Source organism: Apis laboriosa, unplaced genomic scaffold (assembly GCF_014066325.1).
Source record: "Apis laboriosa isolate Shangri-la unplaced genomic scaffold, ASM1406632v1 scaffold42_cov153, whole genome shotgun sequence".
NCBI classification, from domain to species: Eukaryota; Metazoa; Arthropoda; class Insecta; order Hymenoptera; family Apidae; genus Apis; species Apis laboriosa.
Window position 1 is genome coordinate 1,866,385 of NW_025223257.1, and position 16,473 is coordinate 1,882,857.

The following is a 16,473-nucleotide window of genomic DNA, read 5'->3' on the forward strand; positions in this document are numbered from 1 at the left end:
AAAAAAAAAAAAAAAAAAAAAAAAGAAAAAAAAATTCTCTCGACAAAATAAAATAAGAAATCCGATGATGCGTGACACACGTCATTCCCATCGAGTAAATTAACTATAATTGAACCGGCCATGTTAGTTAATCCGATCTTCCTATGCGGATAATTGCATAAAAAAAAAAAAAAAGAAAGAAAAGAAAAAAAAATACACGTGTCAGTTTCACGCTCGCAGTTTCGTTCCATCCAACGCGCGATCCATTTTACCATTCGAGATTAATCACCTGTTAAATCGTGCACGGTGTGCGCATATCATTGTCCATCGAACGAAACAGGCCACTCAATTATCCGCAACATCTGCCGGGTTACAGAAAAATACCGAAATCCTCGGAGCGAAACACGGCCGGGTTTATGAATTAAGTTAATTAGTCGTCGAACAAATGAAGCCTGCTCGTTAGCGCCAGTCGATTTCGGTTTCCCTCGACGCGAGGGGTTGGGGAGTGGAGGGGAGGCTAGGTTAACAAGTTGAATTAACGATGTGGATCGAGTGGTGGTTCTCTCGTGTGCGTAAATGAGAGTTAAAAAAGATATCCGTGTGTGTCGAATGTGGCCTTGTTTCGTTCGATTTCATTCTTCGAATCTGTTATCAGAGACCCGTGACTTCAGATTGAAATAATTTCCTGGCGACAACGCGAAACACTTCGAGATTGCTCGGAACTTGAAGATGGCATCGAGAAGAAGAGAGAATCGTGGTAGTGGATAGCAATTAAGGTGAAGAATCGAGGGAAGATCTTTATTAGGAGGCACGCGCGGTCGAAATTAGGGTAGAGATGACCTGTTATCGTGGCATTGTCTCTTTTTCTGACAAAATTGTGGAAGATGAGGGGACGAAAGGGAGAAGAAAAATATTCCTCTCGTTTCTTCTCCTCTCGTTGCCTTCGTTCTATCGTTCTTTTCGTCGCTCATTTCGATGAAATATTTTTTTTTAATTTATATTTGTTGCGACACGAGTGGAAAATTTATTCGAATAATATTTGAATAATGAGGCTCAATACCGCGAATATTAACTCGAGGAATCTTCTATCTTTTATTTAAAGCTCGATGATACCTAATATATCGAATTTTGACAAGCGCACGAAAAGCGTACTTGTAAAACAGCGAAAAATAAAAAAATAGAAAAATAGAAAACGTGCGTCTCCATTTATTGGAAAGATTCATTTGACGTTGCGATCAATTCGTCGTCATCAATTAAAATAGGAAATTCCAATCCACGTACAAACTTTGTAGAGATTGAAATATTCCAATTTATTGCTAACAAGATACGATGAAATATCATTATTCATATTTCTCGAAACGGTAGAGATAGAATATTCCTAACTAAGGCAGCGTACGTGTAAGTAAATCGTGGACTTTAAGTACGGAACCGTGGAAGCTCGCCTGTTTGCGTGTGTATTGGGTTATCCGTGTATACGGATAGGTGTACACGATGTTTCGTGTACCGTGTACACAAGACTGAATGTAATTTGCAGGAATCTCGGAGGGGGTGGGATCTCGATCCCGCCGTGGTGACATAGACATTGAATTTCCGGCATCTCGCCGTTCCGTATTGAATCGATCAATCAGTCGTATTCGCGTTAATTAGCTTGTAGCATAAAGTGTTTGCCATGTCGTTTAATCCGGATTGCGTTTGTATTTCACGCACCGTAAATAAATTTATTCCGGAGTTGGTCCGATGCGTGAAAAATATTTCACTTGCAATGGGAACAGAGTTGAAAGGAAGGGGAGAGTTGAAAGGAAAATTGAAAACGTCGAAAGGTTGGTAAAATTATTTTTGTTCTTGTGTGATATTTATAAATGTGTGACCACATTCGTTGATTGGCAGCTTACGTTCTGCATACTGCATAATCTTTATAGAATTATTCGTAAAAATTCATAGTCTTCAAATTTTGGATGATTTAACTAATGTTAAATCAAAGAAAAATGATGGCATATATGGAATTTTTTATATATTGATAGAAAAAACAAATGTGAAACAGTGAAAAACACAATGAAATCCAAAACAACTGTGCATATTGTTGACGATACTCGAACGTTAACGCGCAAAAGAAAACTCTTTTACTCGTTTACATTTTTTTTTTTTTCATGGCACAATAGTTGGATAGATCTCACTGACGCGTACGCTTTAAATGTGTAAAAATCTGCAGTGATAAGTGAATTACATCGAAGAAATGAAGAACTCGACGAGCAAGATACGCGATAATTATATATATAACGAGAAACAAAATGAAAACGTCGAACGAATGCATCACCCTGTACAAATCTACCCCCGTTAGAAAGTTTCCAAGAAACTTTTTTCTCGATCCGAATAAAAAGAAACGAATAAAAGGATCGACAGAGTGGGGATTGATGGAAATATTTACCGATGGGCTTTCGCAAACACGGAACCCTATTGACAGTGTGCACCGGCGTACGGAGAAACTTTCGGAGAGCAGCAGCCTGGAAACTTGGCGGAAGTAAATTCATTCCGGGATAGGCGTGTTGATAAACATCTTAGCACAGTTGGGTAACCGTTATAGAAACGATAGATTTCGCGATCCTGCGACCCGGGTCGCAACGTCTATCGTTAAAAACCTCTTATTTCCACCTGAAGGAAGGAAATATCAGCAACGAAGGAAATCGGTTCGATTACCTAATCGATCGAAGCTTAAAACGTGCAACTTTCCTTTCTTCCATCGGTTGGAATGGAATGAAAAAAAAAAAGTGGAGAGAGGAAACTATTCGAGAAAAAATTCGATCCATAATGGCGGTTAAACGTCACGTAACTCGATCCTTCCGCTTGATTGAAACGGTAACGTTATAGCTTTCAATCGGGGAATATCTGATTTTCCGCGTGAACACGAAATTTCCATCAAACGTGACTCGTGAATTTCAAGGTGTTCTCGATCGATTCGAAACGCGTATATCGCAGATGGAAGGAATTTCCGTGGAAAAAGGATCGTAGCCGCTGTTAACTCGCCCTTCTCGGCCGAGCTATTTATCAGTGGCGAAGGATTGCAGGAGAAAGTTGGCGCGAGTAAGGAACGAAATACGAGAGACGTGGATACGTTTCCCGGTGGAATATAGTGGACACTGGCCCGGGCACATCGAATCAGCTTTCTCCTTGTTATCTCCCGGCATTTGATTCCTTTGCCATTTTCTGTCCACTCGCTCACTCTTTTGTCCGTGGATTCTGGGGACGACGTTTCCTCCGGGGGCTTCTTTAGCCGCGGTGGAAATAAAGATTCGGCCAATTGCTCGAATGGGGGAAAGGGTCCGTTCGGACCATGAAACAATCTTCTGATATTTTACGCTGATTTTTTTCTTTTCTTTCTTATTCGACAAACGTCACTACTGGGATACGAAAATCTTTTCCTCTGCGAGTCGACGCGAAGATTTCGACGTTAGGTGAATTGAGAAAGAGAGAATACGTACGTAATTCCGCGTTATAAATGTTTAAGAAATGATTCGATAGGTATGAATAGGGATTGATGTTCGAAGGAAGGAAAATTTAATCTTAAGAATATTTAAGATTTCTCAAAGGGAGTTGGAACGACGAAACGTTGCCAGAATATTTTCGCCAGTTTCGAAAGTTTCGGTATCCCTGACGCGGTGACAAATAAAACTGTCAGTTTTGCATTCATATTCCTCCCTTCCGTCGTATTTTCAACGGGTTCCGTTCTAATCTACTCCCCCAACACCGTTCACGAAACTTAAATCTGCCGTGAGTTAGTCTCCCGGAACGACTTAAACTTTGACCAGCCGGCCAAATATTAACTCTTTGCACCGCGGACCAAAGAGAAGAATTCTTTCCACCCTGATGAAGAGAAACTTCCGGAATCATTTCAAATACGAGCAGCCTCGAGTCAAAGTTTGCCCCAACTCTGGAAAAAATCATTTAATCAAGATTTATCCCTGTGTGCAAGTGCAAAGACGTATTCTCTTCTCGCGAATGAAAATGTATAAAACAAAAGATGGAAACATCGAAACTTTGAATCTTTTCGATTACTCTTCGTAATTCGACGAGTGATCAACAAGACATTAATCGCGATTCATGGATACGTTTCAATGCTGATCGTACAACATTTGAATCTCGAATTTTTTTCTTTCTTTCTTTTTTTTTTTTTTTTNTTTTTTTTTTTTTTTGTTCAATTCTCTCGCGTGAAGGATAAAACGTTTTTTATTATACATTTCACGCGATTGACAAGAGAAACGACAAGGGATAAATCTACCATGATAAACCTTTATGATTGATTTCCTGTCAATTGCGGAATCACGATCAAATATCGTTACAGATCTATCGAAAACTTCCAATTTTTTATAATATCTCCTCGCCAAGGATAAAAAGACTCTTCGACATTCCTATAGGTGACAAGTACAAGTCTGTGATAGATAGAGCTTGATCGATCTTCCGTCAATCGCGGAATTATAATCGAGTTATGCGCGTTTATATGTATACCATGCGTATGCACATGCATATAAACAAGTACAAAGTAAACGCGAAATTAAATACGGATCTCGATTTTTCTCAATTTCTCTCCAATCCAACGAAATCGAAACGTTTGTTAACGTTTGTCCAACGTTCAAGCGGCGAGAGATTATATACAGAAAAACTTCTTAACCGAGAGGCGGATCGAGTCGAATCATTTTTACGATTCTTTGGTGGAGAGCAAATAGCGGGGAACGCATTAAAACTCTTTCTGGTGGAACAGCGGAATCGTTTTCAGCGAAGATTCCGTGCCGGTGAACCACGGTGCTTTAAAAGCGCATCCTCTCCCCTTTCACTGAACGTTTATGGTTAATAATAGTTGGAAAGCTTGGGGCCCCGGGGCAAAAAGGCTTTTAACCCACGTGTATTTTCCATGCTTTCTCCGATTGCACGATTCCGCTGAGATTTCGCGACCCGGCCTCGATAACGTACGCAAACATCATCGCGATAAAATAATTGCGCGAAAAGGTTTCACTTCGAAATTATCGCAAATATCGGATTTAATAATGATGTAACGCCGAGATGAATTTGCATTTGAATAATTATATGTATATATATATAATCATAATACAAATGGTATTATGATTATTTTCTTTCTTCCTCTTTTTTTTGCACAGGGATTTGTCACGTTCTTTTCGTCGTCGAGAATCTTGATTCCGAAGAACCGTGTTTTATGAACCGTGATTTATGAAAACGTGCTTATCCGATATTTTGTACGTCGATAGAAAGAAATGCAAAAATTTGTTTACGCGTTTTCGTTTTCTTGTTCCTTTTTTTCCACTTTGATACAAATATTTTCTTCTTCTTTAAATGTATTTTATACAAAATCAAGTCAGATTTAAATTGCACGATCGATGCACTCTTAACTACTCGCACAATCTTCTCTAAACGTTCTTAAAAACGTTCCGACCATGCTTTTACGACGCATTTTCCAAGTTTAAACTTGGTAAAGAAGTTACGGGAACGTCCAGATGATTCACGATTTTCTAACAATTTCATTATCGCCCTTTTCAATATTCAGCAGCCTCCTCCTTCCCTCCTCCCTCTCCCCTTATTATAGAAAATTTACTTTTTTCGCGCGACGTGCTAGTTTAACGATCGATTTATCGTTGCCAAATTAATAAAACCACGATGGTCGAATTGGGTACGCGAATTTTAAACTCTTAGCGAAAAAGAAGATTTCCGATAATTCTGATTCTGTAATCCTGTAAACTCGTCTCATCCTCCTCGCTAATTCCGTCTGAATTTTTTCAGAGAAGGAAATATCTCTGAGATAAAACGAGCGTACCCCGCCACGTAACCAGCCACCTCGGTGGAAAATATTTTTCATCGTGTCGCCGGATTTTGTCGCTTATCAACGTCAAATTATCACGACGCGTGTGAAAATCTTCACGAGTTCCTTCGCACGTAAGTCGGGCATCCAGTTCCAATTATTTTCTTCCAGCGAAATAGTTCTCGCTCTTTTTAATAGACGCGTTTGTCCCGTGGGGTGAATTAACCCCAGGAGGCTGGGTTTTTTAATGATCCGATAATTAAGCGAGCCACCCTCCCTCCTACGTAAAATTCGATCATCAACCGCGTCGATCAAGAGGGAAACAGAGGAGAAGTTTTCGGACAAGGCTTGTTTTAAAACGCTTGTACAGGGCTTGGTTTAAAGCGCGCTCGTGAAGGTGCGGTTCTTGGAGTTCAATATTTTCGTTGGCGCGGAAAATCACACAGATCCCTTTCATCAAGCGGGCAGAACGGTTTAAAGTGGCTGTAATTTCTAATTTCCATGGTAAAATCCGTGGTTGCTTGTTATGGTATTATGCAAATTAGGGCAAAGAATTACGCGAGCACCCTTTTGAGGCTTGCTAATTAACGGAGTGAACAGGAGGAGTCGAGGATTAAGTTACCCATTCTTGAACCAACCTTTCTACTTTCAGTTTCAAAACCAAGTTTTTATTTTTTTCTCTCTTTCCTTTCTTTTTCTTCCCCCCCCCCCCTCCCTCTTTTAAACGAGTCGTAAGTTTTTGTATCTACGCCCAAATCGAACTTGATTTTTCACCAACGACATCAATCGTTCTATTTAAATTAATTCTCTTTAAAGATTTCGCAAATTCTCTTTTTTGCAAATAACAATTTCACGAATCTCTCGCGAAATTAATTTATCGTGACGCACGAAAAAATGAAGTAAAAGAGAGAGAGAGAGAGAGAGAGAGAGAGAGAGTAAAAGTTACTCTATTTTTTATCTAACATTAATCGCCCCGAAACATCCGACGTGTCAAAGGATTAAAAGAGGAAATGGAGAATACTCTCGTCTCGCTCTCCTTTGACAATGCACCAAAGAATAAAGAATTCCTTTTCTTTTCTGTCGGTGGTAGGAAGAAAGGGTGCACGGACATTTGGATGCTGCACATCGTCGCATCGTTAGAAAAATCCTTTTTCTTTTTTTTTTTTTTTTCGCCTTGGGCGTGCTCGCGGTGAAAAAGTCTCAAAGAGGAGAAGGCTTCCGTCGCCGATACGAGGAAACGAACGAGACAAGAGCACTCGCCCGTGCGTCTTACCTCGTTAAGAGAATAATGCCCTTTCCGGGAGGGAGGCGAGTACTACTCCGGACCAGCGAGTATCAACGATGCAGACGCGCAAAAAACAACCACCGACACCCTTAACAAAAGCCAATCAACCCCTTCGGAGGGGTTGTTTGTTGAAGCGACTCTTTGTAGACGCGTCCGCACGATAATAATTTAATATCTCGCGCGAATATTTTGATAAAGCTTGTAATTAAACGGGACGATGGCGGGCCGATTAAAACGATAATTTGAGGAATTTGAACGGGGAATAATAACGAATTTGCTCCCCCTCCCCCGAATTATTGAATTATTTTTAACATCCCGGATCAAAATAACCGAATATTAATTGAATTAATCTTACGTTCGGGAGAAAATTAATTTTTGATTGATCTTCGAAATCGAGGATCAAGATTTTTCACCGCGAACGTTATTATATAATAAGAGTATTTGACGTAGCGCGCGAGCTACGTAAAATAAACGCGAAATTAACGAGAGATGAAATCTTTGTTGTGTGTAAATAATATGAAATGGAAATTAATTAAATTCGAGGGTAAGGATTAACATCTGGTTTCAGGACATGGACATGTTGCAATTGTTCGCCTCGCCGGCGGGTCGAGCGTTACTTACCAGTGACAATCGGCGGAGAGGATCGACGTCGACCTCCTCCTTGTCTCGAGAGTCCTCTTCGAGGCTGAAGAGAGGTAGAAGACTATCGGGTACAGTGAGCGCGCCCGCGACACCTCCAAGGCAACGGAAATCGAGCGCGGAGCTGTACAAAGAAGCCGCCGAGATCCTCGGTCTTACCTGTTCGTTGACCGATAGCTGTCGATGCATCGATTGCCAGGTAAAACTCTTGTCACGAATCCCTCGTTTCGTTCTTCGATATATTTTTAACGTATTCGATATTGTAGCGAAAAAATTAATCAAAATTCAAAATGATTACGTGTATCGATAATACATAATACCGAATATGCAAATTATAAAAAATTTCGAAAATCCTTTTTTTACGTTTTACTTTTTTTTAAAAAAAAAATCATTCGTCAAAACCAATTCGCATATGATGAAATATCCCGCGATTAATAAAAAAGTTGATAAAAATCTTGTTGCGAATTCCTGGTTTCTGTTTCTTCAATATATTTTTAACATATTATAACGAAAAAATTAATCAAAATTCAAAATGATCACGTATACAAATAATACATAATACCGAATATGTAAATTATAAAAAATTTCGAAAATCCTTTTTTACGTTTTACTTTTCTTTAAAAAAAAAAATCATTCGTCAAAACCAATTCGCATATGATGAAATATCCCGCGGTTAATAAAAAAGTTGTTTTCTGGATTATTCACGGAAGATGGTTGGTTCGCAAGGCGCGAATGAATCCTTGGAGCGAGGAGGGAAATTTCAAATAGAAATTCAGTTTCCCTTTTGTAATCGCGATTAAGATAGAGCGGCGTAATTGCATCTATTCACGGTCTCGTGTAATTAGCTCGAATCGGCGAGAATAATCTTGGAAATTAAAGGGATATTGTCTCGATTTCGGGAATAATTGTCTAACCCCCTGTATACCAATTATGGCGGGGCGGTTTCCATTGATTGCCCATTTTCTCGGCCAAGCGCGTAAATATTTCTTTGCCCTAGTTTTTGGCCGCGGATCAGCTGGCGTTCCAATGGGGCCAATGGTGGGCGTGGGGATGAAACTCGACTCGGTCGACGATCGTCGGAATTTAATTAAAAATTTTATCGAGTAACAGATTTTTCGGCGACTCGAGTTCGCGCGTATGGAACAATCGTCTAGGATGGAGGCGTTCCAACGACGAGAATAGAAAATCTCTCCCTTCCTTTCCACGAAACGATATACACGGAAACTTGTTAAATGAGACTTTTTGGTTTTCAATTCACTCGTGTATCCCTCGTTTCTGACAAAAGCGGCCGTTCTCGCTCTCGTTTACGGTCACGGGATTTTCACATCACAGGGGTGGCTTTCCAAGGCTGACATAGAATTCCCAAGGTTAACATTTTCCTTTGCCCCGACTTTCGAACCTCGAACCTTCGACCTTTTAATGGACGGCCGAGAGAAATGGTCTTCGTATCTGTCGGGGGTGGGGGTGTTTAATAGCTCCGACCTTGAGAGGCCGATAACAAAAAAGCTTTGACATTAGAGGTTCGATGATGAAAAAAACTTTGATCCGAGAAATTGAATGTCAAAAAGCTTTGATCTCGGAAATTAATCGTCAAAGGGATTCAAGATGTCAATTCATCGAAAAATTTTCAACGTTAAAATGTTGCAACTATGAGCTTGATCGAAACTTCAAAAAATAATTATGTCGAATTAATTATCGATTATCCCGTCTCAAATTTATTCCATGCCAAAATTTCCAATTGCAAATTTCTCGTCCGTATTTCATATTATTTTCCTATTTTTAAACGTTGGTAAAATGAATCAATAAGAGGAAAATTATTATTATTATTGCATCGCGTGACGTTGATTAACGTTCGTTCGTCTTCTTTCCAGAGTAATTATTTCGACTGCGATGACGATTTCGGCGACGCGAGGACGGAATTGGCTGCGGGGACACCTATTCTACTGGACCATGCTTTGACACATCCATTGACGTGTTCCATACAGTAGCAGGCGAATATCTCGTTTCGAGCACGATTGGGTGTCACTCCTGCACCGCCACCTGATGAACCGGAAGTCATCGAGGTGTCGAGGAACCTTGAATCCAGGACGAAGTGTGGGATATTCGAGGCGTGCACTTTGATCTCCGTATAAACTCCGTAACTCCGTAAAGAAGAAGATCGTGTGTGAATCGAGACAACAATTCACCGGTTCATTTTACCGAATATCATTTCACGGATATATGGAACTCGAACAAATCGAAACAATCGAAATTTTTTCGCTGCACCGAAAATCTGCACAAAGGTCTTGATATATTTCTCCTTCTCAAACGATTCTTCAACGCGCTTCTCAAACGCGAACCCTTCTTCCAAAGTTTTTGTAATTGCGTTCGTTAAAGTTTGTTAAAGTTTGTTAAAGGATGATTGATACGACGGGGCGATATGTGAATAAGAATCGATGAAATCGATAACATTGTGTCGAAAAAGCGTGTAAAATTTTGTATTGATTTCAATGGTAAAATCATTTGAGTGAGAATTTCGTTTGCCAATAATATTATAACGTAAACGCGAACTTTCTATTTTTGGAATAGGAATGAATGGTAAAGAATTCGTTCGTTCGTACAATTCATCGTTCTCTCCTCGATGGATCACCGGTTAACATTAACGATAATTAAACGAAAGAATAAAATATATAATTTGTGGACAATACATTGTAACGGAATAAGTCACTGCTCCGATTGTTTCTTCTCTTTTTGTATGAAACGAAAAAAAAAAAAAAAACGCAAGCTTACGTACCTAGGAATATTTATGTACAAAATGCTCCCTGTATGTACAACAATCTGCCGGTAATCGCACTGGTTACGAAATTAATTAAAATTATCGAGATAACGAAATAAAAAAAAAAAGGGAAAAAAAGGAAGATTAAAACAGAAAAAAAAGCTCATCGTTTCACGTTTTCATTATTAAATATTTCTATATATATATATATATAAATATATATATATGTATATTATCATTGATACGAGAGAAAAATTCAACGCGACATTAAATTTCGAGAAAACGCGAAAAGAAAAAGAAATAAAATAATATAATGAATGGTGTATCGAAAAACGAAAAAAATATAATTACAATACGCTCGTCTGGCTCAAATTGGACGAATTTATTTATCGATGCGAAAATGAACAAATGCCAAATGAAAAAAATAAAATAAAATAAAATAAAATAAAATAAATGCGCCAAATTTCTAATGTAATTAGCGATAATAATAATAATAATAATTAACATTTAATAAACGATAACCCTAATAATAATAATAATAATAATTATAATAACAATATGATCGATCTAGTCGGAAGATGTAACACGATTAAGATGTTAATTAGGTAAAAACTTCAATGGTTTGTCGACGTACACGATATATAAGAATTATATATATTATATTTACTACACGTTTTATTATTATATTAATTCGATTAAGTATAGTAGGATACGTTGTTGAACGTTTATGAGCTCGACGAATTAAACCAAAATAAGGAAAAGCAAAAAAAAAAAAAAGAAAAAAAAAAAGAAAAAACCAGGGAATAGTTGAAAAGAATTGAGAAAAAAAAATTAATGAAAACGAAAAAATATATATATATATATACATAAAATATATAAATGAGCGCAATACGTAGAATTTATACGTGCAAGATCAATACGTATAAATCGAATATTTATGTCCGATTAAGTTTTTATATAATCCTTTTTGTTAAATGTTAAACACGTCGACTGCCGTTTCTAATTCTCGCCGATGAGAGCATCGTTAATTTTAATGACGTTTCGAAATTTCTTCAACTATAACGTTTATTACTATTTCTTCTGCCTGCCTTCCCTAATGTCGAAAACGTTATTAAAATTCCTACGAATCGTACGTGAATAAAGTAGTATAGAAAAAAAAATTGGATTTCTGACGAGATTTCGTCAAAATATAAATTTACATTTGAGAAAATTTAGAAAGAAAAAAAACGAGAGAAAAGAAAAAGATATTCGCGACAGTCGATGTGTGATCCACACGAATCGTGACTATAAAACGACGTAACGATAAACGAAGCTAGGCCTGAGTTACGTAGAATTGTGGACCGGTTGAAAGAGATTAAAAAAGTGAGAATGAATATATGTAAGAGAGTATAAAAGTGAGTTGGATATTTCCTCGAGTGATTATAGTTAAAAAAAAAAAAAAAAAAAAAANAAAAAAAAAAAAGGAAAAAAAATGAAAAGAAACGGGATGAAGGTGTGATTACGGTATGTCGAAATCCGCGTAAAAAAGAAAAAAAAATAAAAAAATAAATAGAACAAATGAAAGAAAAATAAATCAAGTTCATGAATGCAAGTGCCAAACTAAAGTTTAATCGCGCGACGCTCGTAAGCTTAGTGGTTCGCTATCGAAATCTCTTCTTAAATTATCCGATAGATTATAATACGATTTAAAAAATACGGTGATAGGGCTGAATATTCACATAAGTCTTATCGAACGATCCTTTAAATCTATAAATTAAATACATCGTGCTTCCCTTTTTACAGAAAGAATAAAAAAAAGAAAAAAAAAAAAATAACAAGGCGCGTTGTCGAATCTTCGATGAGATAAAAATCGATCGAATAAAAGGGAAACAAAAAAGATCAAGTCATCAAGTTATTCCATAAATAATGAATTTTCTCTGTTGAATTTAATGCGGTCGAAATTATATTCACGACAGAAATTTTATAACAAGAGAAACGGAAGAAATTTGATAAAATTAACGAGATAAAATTTTCGTTAATTTATTTCCAATTAAAAAATATATATCGAAATAAAGTGAATTACGCGTGGAATAACTTAATGCATTCGTAATAGTATTCTCGCAAACTTCAGAGATTCTGATCGAGTTTTATACACTTCCAACGACGAGTCTATACCTTCACGTCTTTTATTACGTTACTGTAAACGTGTGCAAGTTGAAATGGAAAAGTTTCACGATTGCTCTCTTTTTACAACGAGACAAGCTGTCGAAACAGGGACGAAAGCCTGTCACATTTTACTGATCATGATTCCGCCAAGTTTCTGAAGGATTGCGAACTTTTTTATCGCTGCCATTTTTTGTCAAAGTTTTCATCAAATTGCATTGTAAATTGTTTGATATTGTTCAATAGAATAGAATAGAATTTACGACGATTTTATTTTCGCGTTTCATTTTCATTTCAACATTACGTACGCGTAGATAAAGAAGAGAAAAATCGATGATGTTTGATCTTTGATAATTACGAAATGAAACGTTTTTAACGAACAACCTGTTATCTATATCGCGAGATGTTAAAATAATTGCATTTAAAAATTATTAAAATCCGTTCTATTTCCTTCATACTGTTCTTGTTACTTGAGAGACCTCGCATTTTTGCCTCTCTTCCGATTGAATATCAATCAGCCAATCGATATCTAGGTCGTTCGTTTTGCGCGATCGTCGCGTCGAATTGGCTTTCTCTCATCGACGAAAGTAAAAGCGCAATTAATTAATCTTCTTTTCCGAGTAATCGAGAGAAACGCGTAAACCCGTAAAGCAAGGAGTGTAACGATTCGAAAAAAAAAAAAAAAAAAAAGAAGGGAAAATAATACGTGGCTTCTAATCGTTTTATAATAATCTAAGGCGTAATCAAGTCGAGAAGAATGATTCTTGCAATGATCTTGAATATGACTACTATTAAAACACGATAAAATATAAATCAACGTCGTTTCATTTATTACAATCCTAAATTCCTAAATTTCCTCAACCTCCTAAGATGATTCCACGGCTTTTTAAAAGTTTCATTTAAGAAGGGGAAGGAAGAAGGAAAGAAAGGGAAGGAAATTGCTGATACGTTGTCCAAGAATTTGTATCTAAGGAAAATTTGATTTGATACGCGAGATTCTAATATTTAAAGCTTTGATATCATTTATATATAATTTAAAGAATCTAATAAATAATTTTTAATATTTAAAAATATAAGAAATGAATTTTAACGCAAATTTTAACGTAAATTTTGTTAATTTTTAATCATTAACTTGGACAACGACGCAATAAAGTTAATTAGGTATTTTTAAAACGCATAAATTTGTAAAGGATAGACAAGGAAAATAAGTGAAGGAGAAGGATAGAGATATGGTAGAAATGGTGAAATTAGCGCCATCTCCTGAGTGCCACAAATGAAACACGTAAAGAAAGGATAAAAAACGATAGGAAAAGGATAAAGAGAGTGAAAAACTCACTCTTAGCGCCATCTCTTGATTATTTTTAGAAAGATGTTTTTAATATTCGTAAGATGATTCTCCGAATTATTAAGAAACAATTTTTTCCTCGCGATGTGCTGTGTTTACATATAGAAGACCATAACAGCTTATATCTGAGTCACGAAATTCGACGCAGATATAAGAATATAAACAAATGAAAATAAAAAATTTTGAAATTATTATATACGAAATATAATACGTTGTGAATGAAATACGAAATAAAAATGTATTTCGTATATCAAACTAGTAATAAAAAACTAAACTAATAATAAAATAAATAACAAATAAATATCAATATACACGAATATCGAAATATTCGAAATTATTATACTTCCTGTACAAACTAATACTTTAAAAAATACCACCACCAGTACCAAAAAACATGCAACTTACCGTTCGTAGCTTTCACGCATTTATACAGCTTGTTTGTGGCTTCCTTCAACGCTTTCCTTCTATCCATCAATTGATCCATCGTAATCGACGAAATTTACCAACACTCGCGAATAAAAAACGCGAAACTATCGCGAAGAAACACTTTCGAATAAAACGTACTTTCGATCGAAACACTCGCGATAAACGTATTCGCTTTAAACACGAAAAATATGTAAAAAACTATCACTACGCGAATAAACGTACTGAAAATCGTTTACAAATAGAACGTATATATTGAAAACACTTAAAAATAATACGCGAGTACTTTAGATGCAAAATTCATGCACAATTTTAAATTATAAACGAAATTAAAATGCGTAAATTACTACGCGTCCAAAGAGTACAAGCGTCGAAACAAAACTGGCTTAACTCATCCCCACTCGGTAACCGTAGCTCAGCGGGCAAACGTAGGTCGCGCGCTTCGAGCATATCGATAAGTAAACCGTGCGTACTATAAATTTCGAAATAAATGTAATTTATTAATTTATTTATATAATATAATAATCGAATAATTAATTAATATTAAAATTTATTAAATTTATCAATCGTATTTTTTCTTTTCTATATTAATTTATATTTTTTAATATTAATTATTATATTAATTAAATAGATTTATTTAAAAAATTTATTTTTTAAATAAAAATTATCGAATATATTAATTTAAATAAATATCAATTATTAATAATTTAAATGTTTACCTGTTCGATTATCGGTTAAAAAGAAATCTTCGTTTCCCCAATCTCGAATTAAAAAACTAAAAAGAATTAAAAATAGAGAATATTTATATACAAATCTAAAATTTATAAAAAATAAAATTTAATAAATTAATTTATAAATCTAATATCCACTATAATCCACTATAATCTATCTTTAAAAAGTAGATACCGTAAAATTTATACTTGCACAAAATCAATCGTAATTTTAATTTTAAAAATTTATCGCGAATATTTTACATTATCCTATCAAAATGATTAATCACGTGTAAAATAATTACCTTATAACCCCCTTATCATAGAAAAGATATTTTCCCGCGACTAATCCCCTTCCTACGACATCAAACGCGTAGGGAAGTATTTTATCGAAATCGAAGACCACCCCACCCACTTCAACGGAGACAAGACCGAACGACAATAAAGGTAGGCGGTAAATAGAAGCCAAGATGCAAATTGAATTCGCCGATCGAGCGGCGAGGATACTCTTATTTCGCCAAAGAATCGAGTGTGAGCGGAGGTTGAAGGGAGAGAGGGAGGTGTAGGTGGATGGATAGGTGGTGTCCTCGTCGTCGGTGTCGTGGAAGGGTGCCTTGGGGAGCACCGCTTATATCGAGTTAGATCCGTTTGAATAGCGAGACGCTCTCGTCGGGAAAGGGGGGCCATCGTACGAGATACCGAAGGATCAAAAGTTGATACCCATCCACCTTCCATCCGGCTTCTACTCATCCTTATACGATTATCCGTAGACCCCCTGCTCGCAGTTTCTTCCGTCGACGGGTCGCGAACCAGGGGTTGGACTTCTCCCTCTCTCACCCTCCCCCCATTTTCCCTCGCCTCGATCCTCCTCCATCGCGGAGAACCAGGTTGGAAAGTGTGCGAGAACTCGAGATGCACCTCGTCCTGAACGACGCGCGGAATACCTAAGATCCTTGTCCTCCTATCCCGTGCTATCTCCATGCAGCCATCGGATCGGAATGACGTGTAGCACGCATAAAGTATTCCTCGGAGGCGATCCATTTCGAAACTGAGTTACGGCTGCTACGTGGTCCAGGTAGGCGTCGATACGTCCGCGAGTACGCTCGCGAAATTATGCACGGGGACGGGCATGACGTTGGCTGATTCCATTTCAATTTTTTTCTCCCAAATTTATGTAAGGAAACGCGATCTCAACTCATTCTTTCTTATATATATATTTTTTTTTTCGATAAATTATCATATCCGTATGTATTATCCGGGAAATTTAGAAATTTCGAATGAAAGGGAAATGGAAGAAATATTTCGTGCATAATATTAAATGTAATATAATCTCGAATATTGTAAAATTTGTTTTAAAATAATTACGATTATCGAATAAATGTTAAAAATAAA

The 16,473-nt window shown here is 36.7% G+C and overlaps 1 protein-coding gene and 1 long non-coding RNA gene across 3 annotated transcripts in view; one reads left to right on the plus strand and one right to left on the minus strand.

Annotated features, from left to right (window-relative positions):
• The window catches only part of LOC122716110, a 121,957-nt gene extending 111,307 nt beyond the window's left edge, over nucleotides 1–10,650 (plus strand). For both annotated transcript variants that reach the window (XM_043938870.1, XM_043938871.1), the window contains 2 exons: nucleotides 7,636–7,905; nucleotides 9,578–10,650. In XM_043938870.1, coding sequence (XP_043794805.1) covers nucleotides 7,636–7,905; nucleotides 9,578–9,694 — 387 coding nt within the window. In that variant the 3' untranslated portion in view covers nucleotides 9,695–10,650. The remainder of the gene's footprint in view (nucleotides 1–7,635; nucleotides 7,906–9,577) is intronic.
• LOC122716111 overlaps nucleotides 1–14,701 on the minus strand; it is an 80,566-nt gene extending 65,865 nt beyond the window's left edge. The window contains exon 1 of the long non-coding RNA XR_006346944.1: nucleotides 14,354–14,701. This is a non-coding gene — a long non-coding RNA (uncharacterized LOC122716111). The remainder of the gene's footprint in view (nucleotides 1–14,353) is intronic.
• Between the last annotated feature and the right edge of the window lie 1,772 nt (nucleotides 14,702–16,473).